Consider the following 21,025-nt stretch of genomic DNA (forward strand, 5'->3'; position numbering starts at 1 on the left):
AAAACCAACTAGACCAAGCTGAGTTGTGTTTTTGTTTCACTTAGCAGTGTAACGAATTTACATTTTAAATAATTGCTATTGAAGACAATGAAACTGTTTGAGCACACATTTTCTTAGTGTACCTGATACTGATAATAATAACTGAAAACAGTCCTGTACAAAGTATTGTGAAGGAACATAGATAAGTGAAGATGTACAAATAGGATAATCAGGATCTAGCAAGGTCAATAATGTATATGTGGGCATGAGGCAACACGAAATATATGCCATACCGTTGACACACTTGCTCAAAGCACACCTCAGTTGTCTTTATTATGAAAAAATGAGAACATAGTGTTTCATATGCAGTTGGGCCACTTGCAAGTTATTCCACAGACAATTGTTAACTTGAAACTAATTTTAGATTGCATTAGAGGACCAGCATTTCTTTTGAGTGTTGAATAAATAATCAAAACATACATGGTCTCCTATAATTCTTCTATCAATAATTACAAACATATGTGATATTGTACAGTGTGGTGGTACAATATTTATTTTTACTTGTTTGTTAAATGTTACATGTAGCGCAACAAAAGTACAAGTCTGCAGCCACAAAGTAAATACAAAAGATTTAAAACTACTTTGTTAATGTCTTCATTTCTACAGAACTGGCAATTTGATCTTACATATATATACATAATGTATATGTACATATATTTCACTAAACATTTTGACATTGGACAGTCACTGTTGTGCAGCTGGTTAAAATGCAGATTGGCAAATCACCGTATATGGGGACAAAAACCTAGACATGCTGATATTAACAGTAAAAATAATCAACACAGAAAACATTAGAAAGAAAAGGAGCGAAAAACAAGGAGTCATTGTATTTTAACCACAGTAGCCCTGCAGTAGGAATGCAGTGAAATGCAGTGAGAAATACACACAATATTCCTTAGAAACCTGCACACATACACACAGTTGTGTGAAAATGAAATCGGTCTGGGGTTTTAGGTTGGGGGAGGAGAAGGGGAGAGAGTGGCCAATGCAGCCCCAGACATTAACCAAATAACTGACCTGTTAACATGTTTAAAAGGGAGGGCCCAGGAATGCTGTAGATTCTTCTATGGTTTTGTTGGTAGTGCGGCTACATACAGCACAATTTAGGCAACTTAAGTTGTTTCCTGTCTCTTGATTTCACCCTTGTCTCTGTGGAAATAAGTGGTCTAGTTCTTTTTTTTCTGGTATTGTTGGGTCTTGTTGCTTGGGTTTTTGGGACTTTCAGGTTGAAGAGCTTGATGCCCTCAGCAGCAGCCCCCAGGTGCAGGTTTCACTGGCGTGCTCTGAATCTTCACGTTGGACTTCTCTGTGCCTCCTGCTGTTGCTCCAGGTCCCATTCGCTTCTTGATCTCAGCAGCCATAGTCATGAAGGCCTGTTCGACATTGGTGGCATTCTTAGCGCTAGTTTCCAGGAAAGGGATTCCAAGAGAGTCAGCAAATTCCTGGCAAAAGACATGTCTTTTAGTTCAACAAATTAACATAGATTGTTACATTTGTTTAATAATATCCTTGAATCAAAATACATGAGACTAGACACAATAATGTGGAATGTCCATGGGACAAGTTAGTTTATGTATTTACTTTCATTTCTAGCAGACCTTTTTTTCGTGAAGACAAAAGGCACAGCTTTTCATGTTACAGAGAAACCAGAAAACACTGTTCTCAGTGCTTAAAGCACGGGAACAGCTTTTCCTCCCACAGAGTCATAACAATAGAGACACCTTCCACAAATCTTAAATAAATGTCGTCTTCCAGAAATCTTTCAAGAAATAAATTTGAAAAAATGAATAAGCATAAACAACAAAAATAAATGTTTGAATGCACCTTTGCCGTTGTGTAGTCCACCACTTTTTTTGTTGTTAAATCACACTTGTTGCCCACCAGTAACTTGTTTACATTTTCACTAGCATAGCGATCTATCTCCTGTAGCCATTGTTTAACATTATTGAAGGACTCCTTAAAAAAAAAAAAAAAAGAGAAGAAAGAAAGAGAGGGGGACAAGAGAGATCATTTTGAAAAGGTCATCTGGTATCAACTTAGTCTTATCATAAACATGGAGATGCTGCAAAAATCAGCTAGGGTATCTTTCAGTCTTACCTGGTCTGTAACATCATAGACTACAATAATGCCATGTGCTCCTCTGTAGTAGCTTGACGTGATTGTGCGAAACCTCTCCTGACCTGCTGTGTCCCACTGTAAGAATTAAAATTTACAAAAAAGACGACAGCAGAAGCTTACAATTTAAACAATTGTTAAAATCTATACACTGAAGAAATCATCAAATAAAACAGAGTTCAAAGCTGCTCTGGATAGAATCTCCAAATATTGTAGGATGTATACATTATTTTCACTACCTCGACATGCAAAACCAAATAAGATTTAAAATACTGAAATCATGTCGATATAAAGATTATCTAAAGGACACTTACGATTTGAAGTTTGATGGTCTTGCCATCTAATTCTATAGTTCTTATTTTGAAGTCCACACCGATAGTGCTAATGTAGCTTTCTGTGTATGTGTCATCCTGAAAAAAAAATATTAAACAAAAAAGTTGATAGTACTTCCAAGACAAAGCAAACTCCATTTCAAGGTTTTTTTTGGAGTAAAGGTAACAGATTGGTGAACACAAAAAACACATTTCAGCACAATTGTTTGCACAGTCACATTTCAAGTAAGTTGGTATGCCTACACTGAGAAGTGCAGCGTAAAAGTAAACATAAGACATTTATGTCAAGTCATGAATGCATTTGATGCAGACAAAAAGTGAAAAACAAAAACAAAAAACAAACATAAAACTGGAGATTAAAGAAAGGAGACAGTGCGTGTCATTGTTCATTTGTTCCTCTATCATACTTCTTACATCAAGTAGGAATTTATGCATTTCTTCCCAAAATTACACTCTTTTTTACCCACCATCAGCAAGTGTTAGCTGCTTCTAAAATGGGATGACTGCTAGTTATGGTTACAAAGATAGCAAAAGATATGCATCTAGCCTTTTTTAACCTGCTGCAGTAATCATAAACAGCTATGAAAATGACAGCTTTACTGCCTCTCATATATGACTCTTTATAGTACATGCAGAGAGAGATGTGGGGCTTTCTGCCAGATGCCAGTTAAGATTGACGCACAAGTCATCAAGGTAACCATCAAGACTGAACATTTTGATTTCAGCTGAAACTGAATAATAAGGCTTGTACTGTGAAGGTCACCTTATGCTTTGAACAAACGTCAATCTCAACTGAGCCTCACACACAGACACATCCATACTGTTTTACATCTGATCCACATGTAGGCACTTACTGCAAATCGGAGGAGAAGACAAGACTTTCCAACACCGGAGTCCCCAATCAAGAGCAGCTTGAATAAATAGTCACTGTAGTGGACAACAACAAAATATTAGACAATGTGGCAGTGAGATACTCTGATGCATTTAAGCTTCGGCTACTTGGGATTAATCTGAATAAATGCAGCACATATTACATTATTTCTTCTTTGACAGGATGTAATAACGGGTAATGTTTAAGGCTTGTGGCAGGACACTGTCAATATAGTTAATATCTGAGGCACAAGTGTTAGGAAGTATATTGAAATAATTATTTACAACAAACATTAAAACTATTACAGTTATTATATTAAACATTATGCAAAGTCTGAATGGAATAGAAACATAATATATAAAAGACAAAAGCACTGACTAAGCACCATCTAAATTGCCTGATAGACATGCTTCAGAAATGTTTGGTTGTGGCCCTTATATTTTCATAGGCAGGATTGATTTACATGCCTCTGTCTGAGTCTCCATGTCAGCTACACTGGTGCTTGTCAATTAAGCAAACAGTGGCATACTATTGCCTAACTATCACCAAGTCAGGATTTTAGTGCAAGACATTAGAGCTGTAATGATTACCTCACTGTATCAACATTATAAACTCAAATATTTAACATACTTATTGCATTATTATTTTATGAGAAATGGCGGGAACTGGATCGACTGTCAAAATAAGCAGATAGCCTCAAGAGTGTAAATATCACAGATATACAAATACGTGAACACACAGCCTTGCGCCGGACATTGAGATGCATGAATAATACAGCCAACCAGTTAATTTTGCCACAATCTCAAGATTGGGTCAGATATGAACCTCTATGGTTTCAAATGAAACTGCAAGAAAAGGCTCATTATTTACCATTTTAAATTCCTCAAATTTTAATGCTACTTAAAATTATTATGCAGTATTAGTAACAGTAGCCAATTCAGTACAAAATGGGGAATAAAGATCTGCTACAATAACTGGTCAAAACAAACAAACATAAGTAAATAACTGGCAGCACATAATCCAAAGAGTGACCGACCTAACAGTAAAATAAACACCCTTTACTTTCTTGCTTCCTTGAGCAGAGGCTGGTCCCTGTATATTTGATCTGACTTGACTTAGCTCTAACAGGACTTTTGTATTAGAGCTATGAAGTAGGAAAACAGATCAATAGATTCAAATCTATTGTACATTTTATCTACACACAGTAATATTTGCCAAAGGCTTGAAAAAGAAATCATTAGAGAAATGTAAGCTCTATTTTATAACCTTCATTGAAAACATGAAGTATGACATTAGTGTGTAACATTGATGGTGAATACAATGACTTGTACAGTGCTACAATGACTGGTTCTGTGCTTGTGGAGCTTGATGCTAGGGAAACTTGAGTAAGCAGATTAAGGATTCCTCCGAGAGGGAATTTAGTTTGCAGTGCTTAAGCCTCTAAACACTTCTTCATAGTGTTTCCATTTCCAATGGATTGATAGCTAAACATAAATTGGCTGAGCCATATGTTCAGTTTCAGAGTAAGGATCTGCATATTTGTGTTTGATTTAGAGAGCTTGGCTGGCTTCCATTCTGTTTTGTATTCATGAGACAACAGAAAGGGGTACAGATACAGATACAGATACAGAACGCTTAGTTTAAAAAGATATAAATAAAAGTTCACATGGTATTACTATTGATAATTAAAATGGGAGAAGAATCAAGCAAAGCAAAAAGGAAATTCTGAGGTAAGGCAAAATTAATAAAGCACACAATTTAGTGAATATTACACAGTTCTCAAACATCACTTCCATGAAGATAACTGTAAATTGGCAACATTAATCTATGTACGCTTCTTGTAAAAAGATCTAAAACCCTGATGTGGGCCTTCTGCATTACTGACAGAGTATACAGTGTGTATATATAAATATAATAACAATACACATATGTGTGAGTATGTATTTATGTATGTATATATGTGTGTATCGGCAATATCTGTGAAAACCTGAAAAGTAAGCTTGTATGTTTGCTGTGCAGAGGGGTGGGGATTTATAAATCCTGTTTTCAGAATCCCAACAAAGCAATTCAAACCAAGCATATTTGTGTCTGCTCATCTTCATGCTCTGGGTTATTTCATTGGTTCAGCTGAGGGGCCTTGTACGTTCTTGCCCAATCTCATTGCAATAACTTTGAGTCATACTCTCCTCATTAGGCTGACAACTGCTGAAAAATCTGCTGCTGTGTTCTACACAGACATCCAGAACAAAATCTGTCAGCATATTTTACAACTTTTTCTAAAAATAATAATAATTAAAAAAAAACACCAAGGTGTGTCATTATCATGCACCATGATCCAGGAAAAAAGATCTCATTTTACTGTGTACTGCAACAGCTTTATATGGTTAAAATTACAATAAAAGCTTCTTGACTTGAAGACTATTCACAGGCTAATATAAATTATTATAAAAGCATTTAGCAGCAAATTCACAGAAATATATGCATCTTAAAAAGCTTTTACAATTAGTAAATCTGCACTATACATTCCATTTGACACCAAACCTCAAGAAGGTAATCATCTTAATTTGCCTTTCAGATTTCATCTAGTATACTAAATGAAATCCTTTGAATCTTGTGGACACTTTTGGTAACCACACACTGGACTGGTACAAAGGCAACATTAACTTAGAAGGATCTCTGACTGTGTGATTTACATGATAATATGAGGAAAGAAAGATATAGGCTACATAACCCTGTAAAACTGTATGGCAGTACAAGTAAACCCCACCCTCATTAACCTTTCATTCGACTTATATTACTAGAAAGTGGAACAATGCAAACTGTAGGCAATACACCCTGAAGTCAAGTGTCTTTCCAGTTGTTCAGCATTTATCATAAAGGTTTGTAAGAGCCGCGTCATCTTGCATGTGATCTGCACATGACTAGAACACAGCTGAACAGAGGAAGGGTGGCTTCCTTTCTTAAATTTACACTTTTCTAAGCTGTATGATAGACTGATACATTCACAAACTCTGAGATCAATATCTGTGCAAACCTGTGAGAGCTGTCATGGCAGAACTGTCTAAGAATATCGAAACAAAGCAGGAAGCACTACGACTTTTGATCTGTGGTCTACAGGAAATAAACCAACATAACCACACCATCCATTCTTTTCATTGCTGTTTATTTAAGGGCTAGAATAGAACAAAAGTTCATATGAAATCCTAAAACTGGAGCTGAACCGTTAAAAAAAATGTAGATTTTTTTTTTTACTTTAATTCTGAAGACCTGTAAAAAAAAATAAATTAACACAAAAGAATTTGGACTGCAGTAGTTTCTGCTCAACTTAAACTTAATAATTTTGGTGGATCCATAATCAGAAAACGAAGAGAAACGAACGTTGATTAATTGTAAACTGAACCAGTTGCAAGATCAGGCAGGTTCAGATGATAAAAGAACAGCCGTAAAGTTTATGATACACAATCCTGAGTAAGATCATACTCTGCTCTCTGGCAATATGGCTTCAATAAACAACTTAAAACAGGTATTGAAACATATAGCCTTTACGTAACACTACATGTTTAGATTTAGCTCTGAATACGCCTAACAAAAATGATCTTATTCAGCTTGAATCATCAAGCGTGTTAAATATTTGATTACCAGAACTGACAAAGTTACTCAATGAAAGTTTGGCAAAAGAAAATCCATACCTCATATTGTTGTTTTATTGTTGTTTTTAGTGCTATTTATTTTTAATACACCACAGATAAATAAACTGAGTTATTTGGTTACCTTAACAACAGCTATCAGGAGGTACATTTTAACATCTTCGCTACATCACATCAAGTCAAGTCAAGAAGTCACATGTTCCACTTTAAACGTAACTTTTAGCTATATATATATATATATATATATATATATATATATATATATATATATATATATATATATATAATGAATTAAAATGTAACTAATGTGGGAGGCAAATCAACAGTTAACTTCACTGAGGTGAAACGGCGACTCGATCCAATCGGCTAATAATCGCCTGCTACTTATTAACGGAAAAAAAACTACACGAAAACGTCCCCAGTGATAAAAGCAGTAATATAACGACTAAGAAGACTAATGTGAAGCTAAAAGAGCTCATACCGACAAAGCAAAGCAAGTCGTCTGTGCTGACAGAGAAGTAGTATATAATTAACCTGGCTAGCTGTCAAACCTGACCAATGTTGAATTTTTTTGCTAACGCTAGCTGGTAAAACCAAGCAGGATATTCAGTGATTAATCCACTTACTATTCAGGATTCATCGTGGATTTTATACGGAGAAAGTACTTCTTCTTAAATAACACTACGGTCGGATTAAATGTGTAGAAACAATAATTTTCCTCCGAATAAAAAAAGTAACTATCCGGCTAGCTACTCCCTCAGACCAGAGGCTCCTCGTTTGAAACCCAAAATGGCGGATTGATCAACCAGGAAATAGCGGCTCTTCGAACACACTGCGTCACCCACCGCTAGACAGGGATACCGGAAGTAGTAGTTCCATTTAAAAAGAACCGGAATGTATACAGAGCGAAAATGACCAAGCTAAAAACTACAACTCCATGCACCGCAAAGGACCGGTAAATGAGTTCATAGTTGTTATGCAGTCTCACTCGCTGCTACTGCAATCCTGCCCACTATCATAAGATGTAAAAATGACGTCATTAGTGAAACGTGGCACAGACTGGTGTGAATGTGAATCACTGATCAATCACGTGTGTGTGTGTGTGTGTGTGTGTGTGTGTGTGTGAGAGAGAGAGAGATCTGAATCAGTTAGGTTTATCCTCAATCTGATTATTCAGTACAGTAAGACATTTCAACATTCATATAATAATATCATTGTTTCTGATGATTATCCAGCTGTAATTATAACAGTTATAAACAGATAAAAACTAAACAGGGTGCCATATATATGTGTGTGTGTGTGTGTGTGTGTGATTTTTTTCTTTTTTGTAATCTCATCTTGTTGTCTCTGTGTACTGGAAGTGTATGAGACTAACACAAATTCCTTACATACTTGGCAATAAAGATCTTTCAGATACAGATTATTGTGATGTAATTCATAAGGTACATGCTGTACAAATCATAATGCAATACAAGATTTTTCTCTCTTAACATTGTATACTTGTTAAGAATGAAGAGGAAATTTAATAAGAAAGGACATGTTTTTCCACTGAATCCATTCCCTGGTTCCAGAAAGTATATGGGAATTCCACTGAGGAGGCTGCACCAACTTCTCCCTGAAAGAACAAGGATGATAATTAGCAATTTTGTTCACCTTACAGATAATGCTGTAGTGTGATATAAAAATGATGACAAACAAACGACGAGCAATAACAATGTCTGATATATTTCCAATTCTTCCCTTGTGTAGAAAATATATGTGTTATGTTGATTATGAGCTCAAATTCCAGCTCTTTAACTGTACAGTATATAGAAATAAGGGATGTCCTTTTGGAGCATTCCCTTAAACATACAAATATAATTAATTTACCTTCAGGTTTAAGGCAATAAGCCCAATCTCAAAGCATTTTTCTTCTACAGTTCTTTTCTTTATATCGGTCAGGACAGAACAGCAGGCTTCTTTAGGAGACAAACCCTTGTAGGAAAAAAAAAAGATTGTAGGATGACCCGTATCAGCTATGGTTCCTATTCACAGATCGGAATATGACTGATAGTTGTTTAAGGTACTGATGACATACCTGTCTCATCAACTGTACAATTTGAAAGCTAGGACAGTAGCACATGATTTTGTCTCCATCACCTGTTGCTGTGTTAGACAAAATAGCTTCAACATTAAAATGCAGCTCACACTACTGAAACAAATTAATCCATTCTGTAGACATCTTATACAATCTTGGATAATATTATTACTTTCAATAATTATAGCCATACTATATATTAGGGAAATGACACTGAATCTGATGTCAAATAAAAATCAAAGAGCACCAACCCGCTGCAGCACCTACCTAAAACACAGAAAGAAGTATTAAAGTTACACTTCCTCAAAACCTGGTGTTAAATTAAACTATTCTTTTCTCAGAATGTAAACGATACACATGTAGATATAGACATCTTAAATCCAAGTTGATATTTAACTTGTTAATATCAATAAAGCACTATAAATATGCGATGTAATATTTCTGCTACAATGTAAGATAAAAAGCTTACTGTGTGGTCGGCATATAGTCCACAGCCAGGAAGTGGAGAGTCCCCTACTCTCCCTGGAGCCTTAAAGGGTTTTCCTGATGTAGATACACCTTAAAAGTTTATTAGGACCATGTTAGTACAATCTGCATTCCTAGAAACACCCATGTTCCTTTTTTCCACAATGAAGAACATACTGTCCAGGATATCCTGTTTTTTCTCTGACCATTGCAACATGGGATACTCTTCACAATTCGATACACAAACAATTCAATAATTAGGTATGTAAGGTAACATAGCTGAAATTAGACATGTTACACATATTTGTATCATTTTGGTATCATTTACTTTGTAAGAATTTCATGGGGCTCACTTAAAAAAGCAATCATTATTTATTGTGCACTTCATATTTGTTTGTTCTATCAATATCAGAAACAGAATACAACAAACTATTTGTTCTCTTTCTCTGTTTCCTTCTCTCAATTTATTTATTATAAGTGGTAGAAAATGAATGAATGAATAAATATTCATTCAGTCTTTTATTATCCCTCCATTATTCCAGGTCATTGCAGGCTATGTAAATTCACTTCAGGAAATGCAATTCTAACTTTATAAAATAAATGCAAACATCAAGGCAAATTATTCTCACCAACAGTTATGTTTCCTGTGAGATCCAAAGCGATGAGACCTGTAAGTAAAAACAAGACAGCCTTACTCTTCTCTGTTCTGCTTAGTGGTTTAACCGATCACAATAGACAGCATCATAAGTGAATTTTAGACTAGATTTAATTACTGATCCCTTTATACATGTGCAGATCCCATTTTATACAACACCTATGTCTCTGGAAGCAGAATTAAGATAAACAAACGTACAGTGAAAAAATAATGTAGTTCCAAAATGTACTGTAAATAAATTGTAACTGATTAGAGCAGGATAACATGGATAGAGGAAATGAGTCTTCACTAGAACCAGCACAAGAAGAATAGATCAAAACATCATCTTCAAATTGTTACACATAATTAGCTTGGTAAAAAGAAAACCTTCTCTATATTCTCCTCTTACAGGTAGAATTCAGATGTCTGTGAGAATTCAATAACTGAATACATGAAGTAAACTGAACAATTTGTTCCTCTTTGACTTCATCACTGAGTGAAACATAAAAAATAATAAGGGCTCTGGTTCATACTTACTAATAGTATCATGACCTCTTACTTGTTTCCCCTTTTCAAGAAATTCCTTAAGTTGTACATAAAATAAAAACAAAGAAAGAAACAACTCAAAAAATAAAAAATAAAATTGTTGTAGTATTTGCCTTGGACATTAGCCTAGAGAACAGCAAACGTTGTAACTGACATTGTGTGTGAGTACCTGATATGCAGTGGCTGTATGAGTGGAGAGCATGTCTTTATTGGGCTCAATGGTAAAACCGTGTTCCCGTGCAAAAGCTTCAGCTCCTTCACCAACTAAAAAGCTGTGAGGACTTCTCTCCATTACTTTGCGTGCAACCCGACATGGCTCTCCTACACTGACGATAACAACAAAAAATCGCAGATGATTACGTTTATTTATATACTGCGATCAATGGGAAACAAATAAAATTTTGCTGCAATAAAAATTGATAGAATTACATGTAAATTTCAGTAGCATGAAAACTATTTTTGAATAATTGGCCAAAAAAACAAATCTAATAAACATAATATATATATAGAAGTACATGAAGCTGATCAGTTTGATATATGATACATCACATTTCTCTTTACCCGCACAATGCAGCTACTGCCCCAAATCTCCCAGGCACGCCTTCCATTATTGCTGCATCACATTCAACTATTCCCTTGCTATTGGGGAAGCCTCCTCTTCCAACTATATAACGACCGGTCTGCACATCATTCTCAACTTCTGAAAAATAATAATGTACCGTCCCAATATACATGGTCAGTTTTCTTCATTCAAAATTCAAAACTGTTCAATCAAACATAATACTGATATTCACGTTACCTATTCACAAGCAAACTACTGTACACATGCCTTTCTTATGACTTAGGGACTAAGGACTATGCTCTGACACTATGCTTTATAGCATTGGCAGTTGATTTACCTGCAATTGCGTTCTCAACAACATCAGTGGAACTTTGTCCTGCTAGAATCATGCACCGCATTCTTTCTACAGCAGGGAGAGAGAAGGACCAAGTGCCCACAGCAGCCATGCTGTATGACTTATTCAGAGCACTGACACCAAGGTATAGCTTGTAATATTCAGTGTTGACTGAATTAGCTCTCAACACCCGAGTAAAGAGATTGAAAACAGCCTGCTGGTGTGATTTTTTTGTTTCTGTTCGTGAATATGCACCAAAACCATCAAAAGGTCATCTACATGAAAAAAGAGTAATAAGCATAGACTTTTATAACTTCACTATATTTTTAAAAAAAATATATAAAATAAACAAAACCTTTGACTATTGCTGAAAATGTACTAAACGTTAATCAATAATTTTATTGTTTGCTATTCATCCTTGCCTTCGATGTTGAACGAGTTAAAAACTTGGCCATTGTTTACATTTTACTGGATATGTGAGGATACCGATTCACGCAAAGCATCATGGGGGTCTGAGATATTAAAACGCCGGAAGTAGTTCAGCGAGCAGGCGGAACTGGTTGTTAAGGCTCATGTTTTTGCGCCTAGTCTAAGAAAGGTAAAGTGCTAACCTGAATTCAGTATACGTGCGTACTTTAAGTGTCTGGTGTGTACTGTTTCGTGTATGTTATTGTTTTTTTTTTGTCGGCATCACGTATCTACTATAAATGTTTCTGTTAAGGTTAAGACGAGTGTTCCTAGCGGTGACAGGCTAGCATTAGCATAGCGAACCTACTAACGGTCGCTAGCTTTGACTTAAACCGGTGAGATTTTCTTTGACACTAATTTTTGTCACCAGTTTTGCGTTGATTATCAGATATCGACGCCCCCCCCCCAAACCAGGAGAATAAATCACGTCAGGATTATTAATTTTCAGCAAAAGCGAGTATCATTGTTGCTTTATTGTATCTTTTTTTGCCCCAGTTGACAATTTTTTCTTGTCAGATTCTGGATTTCATCGTTTTTCTTTTTGTTTTTCCTCTATAGATGTTTGTTTCTACACATCTTTGTTCTCGCTTTGTATCTAAACGTCTTTTATTTTAAAGCAACGGTACGTTTTTCTCAGTCGTGGTCAACGATAACGTTTTTCTCTATGAACACAAACGTCACTGTATCTACTTATCGATATATTTTTATACAGCGTTGTGTTTTATTTCACTCTCTGGGAATGAATGCAGGTGTTTGTTGATGTTTGTAGAACTTTAGTTAGAAAATAACTAAGACATAACAACGGTCCTCTATCCCAGATAGGAACATATCTGATGCCACACATGCAGTAAAATCTTTTTCAGCTTAGTACTTAATATTAAGCCCAAACTGACATCTACTTGGTACCTGAATCTTGAACACTTTTTAAGATAAGTGTTGTGTGAGTCAATGTCACACACATGTTGACCCCATTAAATGACTGAGTCACAAATAAAATGCGGGCTGATACTGAGCCAGTGTTTGGCTCAATGTTCCAGGTGATGGGAAGTTGTTTATTTAAATGCTTTTGTATCCCTGCGCCACATGTTGGCTATTTATTTATTTGAATACTGTGCTACTATGTGTGTATGGTGCAGCAGTTTATAACAGTGCTGTTTTTCTTCCTTCCAGTCCATTAGTATTTCTGCATGTTTTGAGCATGCGCTTTAGTTAGTTATTTAGCTTGAGCCGATGTACATGACTCATTAATGTGCTTTTTTTAAGGCCTTCGTTACTGAATGCTGTTGGACATTTAAACATCGTCTCGGTCACAGTCTTACCTGTGCTGATATTTGTCTGCTGTTTGCTTCATAACTGGACAACATGGAGCAGAACAACAGCTTGCCTTCCTTCCCACAAAGCATTGCATCGCCTCAGGTGATCATAAAAAACCTAAAAGTTATCTGAAAAACTTCTCAGTATTTGTTTTCAAAAATTTCATTGCCTATAGTACATTTCAAATCTAAACTTGGTACAAGTTTTAAAAATGGGCATGCAATTTTTTTCTCAAATAATTCTGGTTAAAGAATTTTCTTTTATGTTTTATTCCTTTTTTAAATGATATTCTGTTCTTTTTTGTAGGGGGCCATGACACCTGGTCCTCCCATCTTTAGCCCTATGATGCCATATGGTACAGGGCTTACACCACAACCAGTACAAAACACCAACAGCCTTTCAATCTTGGAGGAGCAACAGAGGCAGCAGCAACAGCAGCAGCAGCAGGCAGCTTCCCAACAACAGGTTGGGATAGTGGTAACATCAGGCCAAACTCCTCAGCTGTATCACACACAAGTGGTTTCTACCACCACAGCACTGCCAGGAAACACCCCACTCTACACAACCCCTCTAACCCCCATGACCCCCATCACTCCTGCCACACCTGCATCAGAAAGCTCTGGCATCGTCCCTCAACTTCAGTGAGTTCTGCCTGAGTTCTTTTTGTACTTTAGGCATTTGTTCAGACATGCATATCTGATCTTTTTAATGTTTCCTTATTGGTAATAATTCATTACTTTATATATTTTACTTGTTCTTAAGAAATATTGTATCAACTGTGAACTTGGGATGCAAACTTGACCTGAAGACAATAGCACTGCGAGCTAGGAATGCTGAGTACAATCCTAAGGTAATGCTTTTCTACATACTAAGTACTCCAATCACTTATGTTTTCCATTTCAAATAAAAATATTAAATTTGTTGCACTGTCCCACAAACTTACCATTTAAAGGCACGTTCTAGCATAGTAATGCATACTTATACCATAGAAAAGAAGTTTAATGGCAGTCAAATCATTTGAATTGCTTGATTGTAAATTAAGCCCCATCACCATATAATTCATGCTTTGGGATGAAACAACAATAAAACATAACTATAATTACATTTAAATGTCCCGATCATTCAGTACACTTTGTTACTGTTGTAGTGTGCAATTATTGCTGTGTATTTGTAAACAGTTATTGACTTCCTTTTCACAACGGCCCTCTAGAAGTTGTTATAAGTGAGTCAGTGGGTACTGGAAATGAGTGTCTTGAGTCAGGTGTATTTGAAGCAGGGAAAAGACATCGTACTTTATAATTCACATCCTCAATTTTCATTCTTTCTTTTCAGTCAAATGATTTCACAAAATATTAAATTAAAACATGCATATAATCTAAAATATGCTATTGGTTTTGGCCTCACATAAAAGAAGTAATTAATTATTTCAGCGTTTTGCTGCTGTCATCATGAGAATACGTGAACCAAGAACAACTGCTCTGATTTTCAGTTCAGGCAAGATGGTCTGCACAGGAGCAAAGAGGTAAGAATCTCATTTTCACTTTGTATTTGAACCTCTACAACTGGAATTGGGTTCTTTGTATCCGATATTATATAATTGTGTTTTACAAAGACTTATCATGGGTTAGGGTTATATGACATTAAAATCAGTGAAACAATTCATACTGCATAACGTCATTCTATATGGTAGGGGATGCAGGGGGGATACCTGATGGTCACCTTCCGCAGGCTTTCATCCTCAAACTGTTGGCAAACTTTGGAAGCACGCAGTTGTTTAGAACGCCTATGCATGCTGTATCATTATAATTTCCCATTACTGGAATTTGTAATAGCCCAAACCTTACACAACTCAAGTTCAGACCTGCCAACCTTTACGCATTTTGTGTAGCAGATACGCATTTAGACATCAAAGTACGCTGCTACGATTTGTCACTTAAAAATACACATTGTAAAAAAACCATTGATGCCTTTGAGTTCAACTGTCTGTGCATTTGCGCACCAGGCAATGCGCCTATGAGTGTAACCGCATTGGGCAGCAACCTGGGAAAATAATAATTTGACCAATCATAGCGCCAGTTTAAAACTCTTCAACGCTACAAGCGGAGAGCCGTCAAAACGAATGTGGTTTTTATCTGTCTCTGTCAATCTTCAATTCTTCTTACAGTGACTGTTTTTTTTTACAAGTAAGGACTTAACGTTTCAAAGGTAAATGGCCAGAATTGTGAATTTCATCCATTTTAATAAGCCTGCCGAACCACAGGCGTCGTTAGACTCCTTTACTGGGCCATGTGCCCAAGTGTCCGGTGTTGTGCCTCAAGTTTGTTTTACGCACAGATCAAGTTTTACTTTATTTGCCAGTATTTTATATAGGAAACGTAAGTCATGCCTGTAAACGCATTGCCGTCATACTTTAACGGAAAAGACAAACTGGCTCGAGCATGCAGAAATCAATATCCGTGAGCGTCTTTGTATCCCTTTTATAGCACACAGTCATGCTATAACATGACGAAACTAATGTCATTTTTTTAAATATCAATCGTATTCTGACTTGATTGTTACTGGCTCCTGTAGATCACATCTGATGGACATCGGATTTTTTTGTGAAAAGCAGGGAAATAGAAGCAGAAAGTAGAAATGATGAGGGAGGTATTATTATATGATCAGCCAGTCAAAACCATAGTGAAGTCTAGAGTCTTGCATTATTGCTGAGAAAATTAACACATGTATGTGTTGTCAAATGTTTAGTTCATTAGATCTAATTTATGGCAATATATAAAGAGTTGTTAATAGTTTTTATGTTGCCTTTTCAATAAAAGTTCTTCATGGTCTACTTGTATGTTGAATAACTTGATATGGTGGTGAGTGAGAACTAAGTAAAAGTGCTAAGTGCTAAGTAAAAAGTTGTGATGAGTGAGCATGTGAACTTAATCAACACTGACCAGCAAATGTGCCTGACCTCGCCCCGTGTCGCTGCAGCAAGTTGCTACTCAAAAATTTTTTCCAAGGTTGTCCGGTCTGCAAGTTTCATGAAAACATGATTTGCATGGTTGATGTGGAAGAACTCGAGTGGCCTACACAGAGCCCTGACCTCAACCTCACTGAACAACTTTGGGATGTATTAGAACCCTGAAGTTTTTTTGCCCAACATCAGCTTCTCACCTGACCAAGGCATCTGTAGCTGAATAAGCAACATTCTCCCAGCTATGGAAAAACTTTCTCAAAAGAATGAGTTATTGTAAAAGTAGTAGGATATTAAATCTGGAATGGGAATTCAAATCTTGCTTAGAACCTGGCACATTGCTACAGGCAGCTTTTTATTGCATATAAGTAAGTATACCTTGTTACCATCAAACCTGGGTGTGGATGAAAAGCTACAGCAGTCAGTGTGTATTTTGTGTCCTTCTGCAGTGAGGAGCAGTCTCGTCTGGCCGCCAGAAAATACGCAAGAGTAGTGCAGAAACTCGGTTTCCCTGCCAAATTTCTAGACTTTAAGATTCAGAACATGGTTGGAAGTTGTGATGTCAAGTTCCCAATACGACTGGAGGGCCTTGTTCTCACCCATCAGCAGTTCAGCAGGTTTGTCTTTGTCAGTGACATGAAAAATATTTTGAATTTTATTGTTCTTGATTTTTTCTTGTTAGCCCCTATTCTGTTCGTGACCAACACCCAGCAAAATCTTTCTTTTTCAGTTATGAGCCAGAGTTATTCCCTGGTTTAATCTACAGAATGATTAAGCCCAGAATTGTGCTTTTAATATTTGTTTCAGGCAAAGTTGTACTCACAGGTAAGCTAATTTTTATATGTATATAAGTATAAAATAAAAAATAGATAAGTTATTGCTATGTTAAGCTTTAATGTAATATTTTTCTTTCTCAAAGGTGCAAAGGTGAGGGGTGAAATCTATGAAGCATTTGAAAATATATATCCAATCTTAAAAGGATTCAGGAAAACGACATAATCCTTTTGACCTGCACCTTTTTTTTATTGTACATGCTTGAGAGAACTGAGTTTACTAGGACATTTGTTCTTAGTTTTGTTTGTGTAAATACTAATGTTTTATTCATGCATAGTGAACTTTTATCTTTTTTTTAATTTTTTTTTTTAATTCGGCTGGTTTGTGACTGCGATAGACAGTTTGACCAGTCTTTTAATGGTTTTACTATCTGTATTTTTATTTTGTATTTTTTATTTTTGTTTGTTTGTTTAATTGGTTTTTTTTTTAATCATTATTCACATTCCTTCTTTGAGCAAGCAGGTTCTTTCGGTTTCCGACAAAGATACAAGACAGTGTTGGAAATATTTATCAAGATTTATGGAACTTGAAAATATTAGTGTTTATAATGTCTGGATCAGTTAAAGTTCATTTGTCCCCCATGGATGTGCTGCGGTAAGATGAACAGATTAGTTGTAAATTGATCGAAGTGTCTGATTTGCCAGGCTATTTTGATTAAGCTATGCAGTATGTTAAGGACTGCTTGTGTAATTTCATTGTAATATACTGAAATGTTGCAAGTCTTCCACCTAACCTTTATAATGAATATAATTCACAACATGTTAATGTTGGCTTTCCAAACACACTGTGTATATTGATAACCAATAGTTTTGCTGTACTGTTTGCTGTAAAAGTGCGTGTCACTTTTGCACAAGCCACTGTAGCCCCTAATCTGTGAATGAAGGGTATGTAATGGCTGGACTATGGTTTATATATTCATTATATGGGTTATATTCAGCTCTTTTAAGCACTGTTAATGTAAGGTGTGTTTTTTTTTTTTTGTTTTTTTGTTTTTTTTTTTTTGCTCATCAGACTTTGAAACAAGCAAATAAATATTTCTTGTGCATTTAAAGTTCATTTTGTAAATTGTTCTTTCAGTTGGTTCAATCCCCCATTTGAATAAACATTTCTGCTCAATTATTTTAACCAACCTGTTTATTAATTTAGTGAGACACTTCAGCACCCATTAACATAATGTACATAAGTCAAAACAATGTATATACTATATCAAGTAGTGATTAAACCGCCTGATCTTTTGAGAAGTCTTGCTTCCAGATGAACTCTGATGAATAGTTTTTGCCTTGGTCACAGCTGGCAGCACATGTGTAGATGGCCAGTGTCCCCCAATCTATGCTGGTATCTAGGCTGTCCACCTTTAGGTGGTTAAGCAACTGTGGCATGATCTGAAATTAACCAAGTTAGAATATTCATTCATTAGGTCAAATGAAGTTGTATGGCCGCTTTTGGAGATATATGATATAGTAAGGAACATCTAATGTTTACAGTTACCTGAAATTCAAAGTTCCTGTTGGTGCCACATGAGCATTTTGGAATGTCTTCTTTTTTGGGCACATGTTCAGATGACACCCAAAGTGGAGATCCTTCTCTGCAATATCTCAAGACCTTTATAATAATAATAAGAATAACAATAAATCCATACAGATGTCAATTCTTTGCTTTTTGAGAGGAATAATTGAGAACAGTAGATTTTTTTTTTGGTAAACCACCAGTCAGCTATTGTACCCCAGTCTGAAATGTATCCTAGCTGCTTTTAAGTGGTAAGGTAACTGAGCTATAAAGCTTAATAATAGGTTATACTCTACCACTGACCTGATGTGGCTCTGCACCTATGCGCTCCTTAAAGTTTTGAAACATCTCACTGTCCTTTGATTCATGGTGGGCCATGGACTCTAAGTCACTCTCCTCCAAATCTGTGTAAGAAATCAGCACTGCATCCAATTTTCTCAATTATCCAGAATTATTGTTTTTCATTACCATTACCTGAAGATACAATATTCAATTGCTCAGATAAATTTGAGTCAGGTGGCTTGTCATCCTTTACTGGGAGTTCTTCAGGTTCTGTTACCAACTCCCACTCGGGAAACAAAAATAAATTTACAGCATCAGAAGCCGAGGAATCTGTTGGCCAAAACGTTAGAAAGAAAACACACCAAGTTAATTGTAATGCTTGTCTTTGTATGGAATTCATACAAGATATTGAATCATCATTCAATACTCACTTTCACTACTGCATTCTTTCTTATGCCGTTGTTTCCAGTCTATAGTCTGATGCTCTTTGCAGCAGTATGTGACTGTGTGGCAGCGGGAACATGCTTTATGTCCGGCACAGCCACATAACCTGCACAGTTTCACTCCTGAACCTAATATATGCTCATCTTCTGCACAAGCAGCTGGCTTTTCATCAGGAGGAGGGTCATATGGATAGAAGTCATTTTTCCTTGGTAACTGGCTTCTAAACACTAAAGAAAATGATAATTATTTTATGACCTCATATGATCAGAATATAACAATGACTCAAATGAAATAAAAATATTCTTTAAGGATAATTCTCAAAGTGGAGTCAAGGAAGCAGTCAGAGGGCCTCTTATTTTTATTAGAGGTGGAAATGACATTCATTATCAAATTTTGGTATTGATATTTCATATAGAGCTTATAAACAGTCACACGAATTGTATGGACTTAATTCCCCTTATTCACAATGTTATCCAACTATCAATTAATACTGTATATATTAAAATGTACTGAGGTTTTATAATATTTGAATAGTTGGTTCTGCGAATTTGAGAACACTGTTTTATTACATTGAGTGATGCGACAATGCAGAGGTTATTAAAAAGTAAATATTTAATTAAATTTAACAATACATTTGTCAAACTGTATATCTATAATCACACCCTCCAGTGTCACCCATATGAGGATGAGGTTCCCCTTTGAGTCTGGTTCCTCTAAAGGTTCCTCCCTTTCGCATTCAAGGCAGTTTTTCCTCACCACAGTCACCTCAGGCTTGCTCATTGGGGATAAATACAAACCTATTTAAATATCTAATATTAATCTTGAATTTTTTATTATATTAATCTTTATAATAACATTTTGTTCTATGTTTATGTTCTGTAAAGCTGCTTTGAGACAATGTCCATTGTAAAAAAGCGCTATACATATAAATTTGATTTGAATTGAATTTCAGCTTTAGTTAGACTTGCTTGGATTTAGGAAAATCGTCATAGGAAAGTTATTGCGAAATTATTGTTTATTTAAAGAACCGTCAGCTTCTGGTTGGTCCTTCAGTGGTTTTAGTAAGAACACTATTTGCTGTGGCACCGTTTTCTACCTTACCTTTAAAACACCGGGGGTCATTTGCAGTGTGGCACGCAGATGTCTTGCAGCAGAATACGTACAGCGTCCTGTGAAAACTCCTCTCTTGTCCGACAATAGGGGCATAAACCTGTAAAAGAAATGCTGTCGGAAGCTGACATTTCTCACAGGCGAGGTCGGCGGCGGTTGGTAAATTCACCTGGAGCAACCAGGCGGGCCGTCCGCCGACTTTACTGGGGAACTGGGCGCTTTTCAGCTGCCATGCTTCTGCCTCTTCCAAAAAACCCAGAACAACCCCGGTTTCTCTTTGTGAATCAGTGCGGTTTTCAGACATCTGTGCATCAGGTTTTGTCTTCAGCATCTAACTCTTCTTCAGCACGACGTGCTTTCTTGTGCGTGTCCGTAACAAAGTTCGGGTGAAACAGAAGACGTGGTTAAAGTGGCCGTGCTGTTGCCAAACCAGATTTAGAGTGAAAATGCAAGCTGTACAGCTTCATTCAGCTCTTATAATAAATC

At 36.1% G+C, this 21,025-nt stretch overlaps 4 protein-coding genes across 4 annotated transcripts; 1 reads left to right on the plus strand and 3 right to left on the minus strand.

Moving 5' to 3' along the window:
* Nucleotides 1–287: 287 nt before the first annotated feature.
* Nucleotides 288–7,810, minus strand: rab1ab (RAB1A, member RAS oncogene family b). The gene is made up of 6 exons (XM_027175010.2): nt 7,631–7,810; nt 3,341–3,413; nt 2,469–2,564; nt 2,137–2,232; nt 1,864–1,995; nt 288–1,481 (listed from the first exon to the last, which is right to left on the minus strand). The coding sequence occupies exons 1-6, from the start codon at nt 7,642–7,644 to the stop codon at nt 1,284–1,286; spliced, it is 609 nt and encodes a 202-aa protein (XP_027030811.1). The 5' UTR covers nt 7,645–7,810; the 3' UTR covers nt 288–1,283.
* Nucleotides 7,811–8,152: 342 nt separating this feature from the next.
* Nucleotides 8,153–12,081, minus strand: zgc:153169 (uncharacterized protein LOC767799 homolog). Its single transcript, XM_027175009.2, has 10 exons — nt 11,626–12,081; nt 11,288–11,426; nt 10,896–11,052; nt 10,718–10,763; nt 10,176–10,214; nt 9,551–9,639; nt 9,333–9,348; nt 9,082–9,149; nt 8,874–8,978; nt 8,153–8,619 (listed from the first exon to the last, which is right to left on the minus strand). The coding sequence occupies exons 1-10, from the start codon at nt 11,732–11,734 to the stop codon at nt 8,527–8,529; spliced, it is 861 nt and encodes a 286-aa protein (XP_027030810.1). The 5' UTR covers nt 11,735–12,081; the 3' UTR covers nt 8,153–8,526.
* A 15-nt stretch (nt 12,082–12,096) lies between these two features.
* On the plus strand, nt 12,097–18,200 carry LOC113661061 (TATA box binding protein). Its single transcript, XM_027175006.2, has 8 exons — nt 12,097–12,220; nt 13,354–13,506; nt 13,711–14,045; nt 14,167–14,254; nt 14,835–14,926; nt 16,813–16,980; nt 17,094–17,188; nt 17,283–18,200. The coding sequence occupies exons 2-8, from the start codon at nt 13,453–13,455 to the stop codon at nt 17,360–17,362; spliced, it is 912 nt and encodes a 303-aa protein (XP_027030807.1). The 5' UTR covers nt 12,097–12,220; nt 13,354–13,452; the 3' UTR covers nt 17,363–18,200.
* Nucleotides 18,201–18,313: 113 nt separating this feature from the next.
* On the minus strand, nt 18,314–20,966 carry pdcd2 (programmed cell death 2). The gene is made up of 6 exons (XM_027175004.2): nt 20,531–20,966; nt 19,417–19,656; nt 19,178–19,315; nt 19,007–19,107; nt 18,686–18,799; nt 18,314–18,579 (listed from the first exon to the last, which is right to left on the minus strand). The coding sequence occupies exons 1-6, from the start codon at nt 20,868–20,870 to the stop codon at nt 18,415–18,417; spliced, it is 1,098 nt and encodes a 365-aa protein (XP_027030805.1). The 5' UTR covers nt 20,871–20,966; the 3' UTR covers nt 18,314–18,414.
* Nucleotides 20,967–21,025: the final 59 nt, after the last annotated feature.

The sequence above is a fragment of the Tachysurus fulvidraco genome, chromosome 4 (genome assembly GCF_022655615.1).
Source record: "Tachysurus fulvidraco isolate hzauxx_2018 chromosome 4, HZAU_PFXX_2.0, whole genome shotgun sequence".
Classification (NCBI taxonomy): domain Eukaryota; kingdom Metazoa; phylum Chordata; class Actinopteri; order Siluriformes; family Bagridae; genus Tachysurus; species Tachysurus fulvidraco.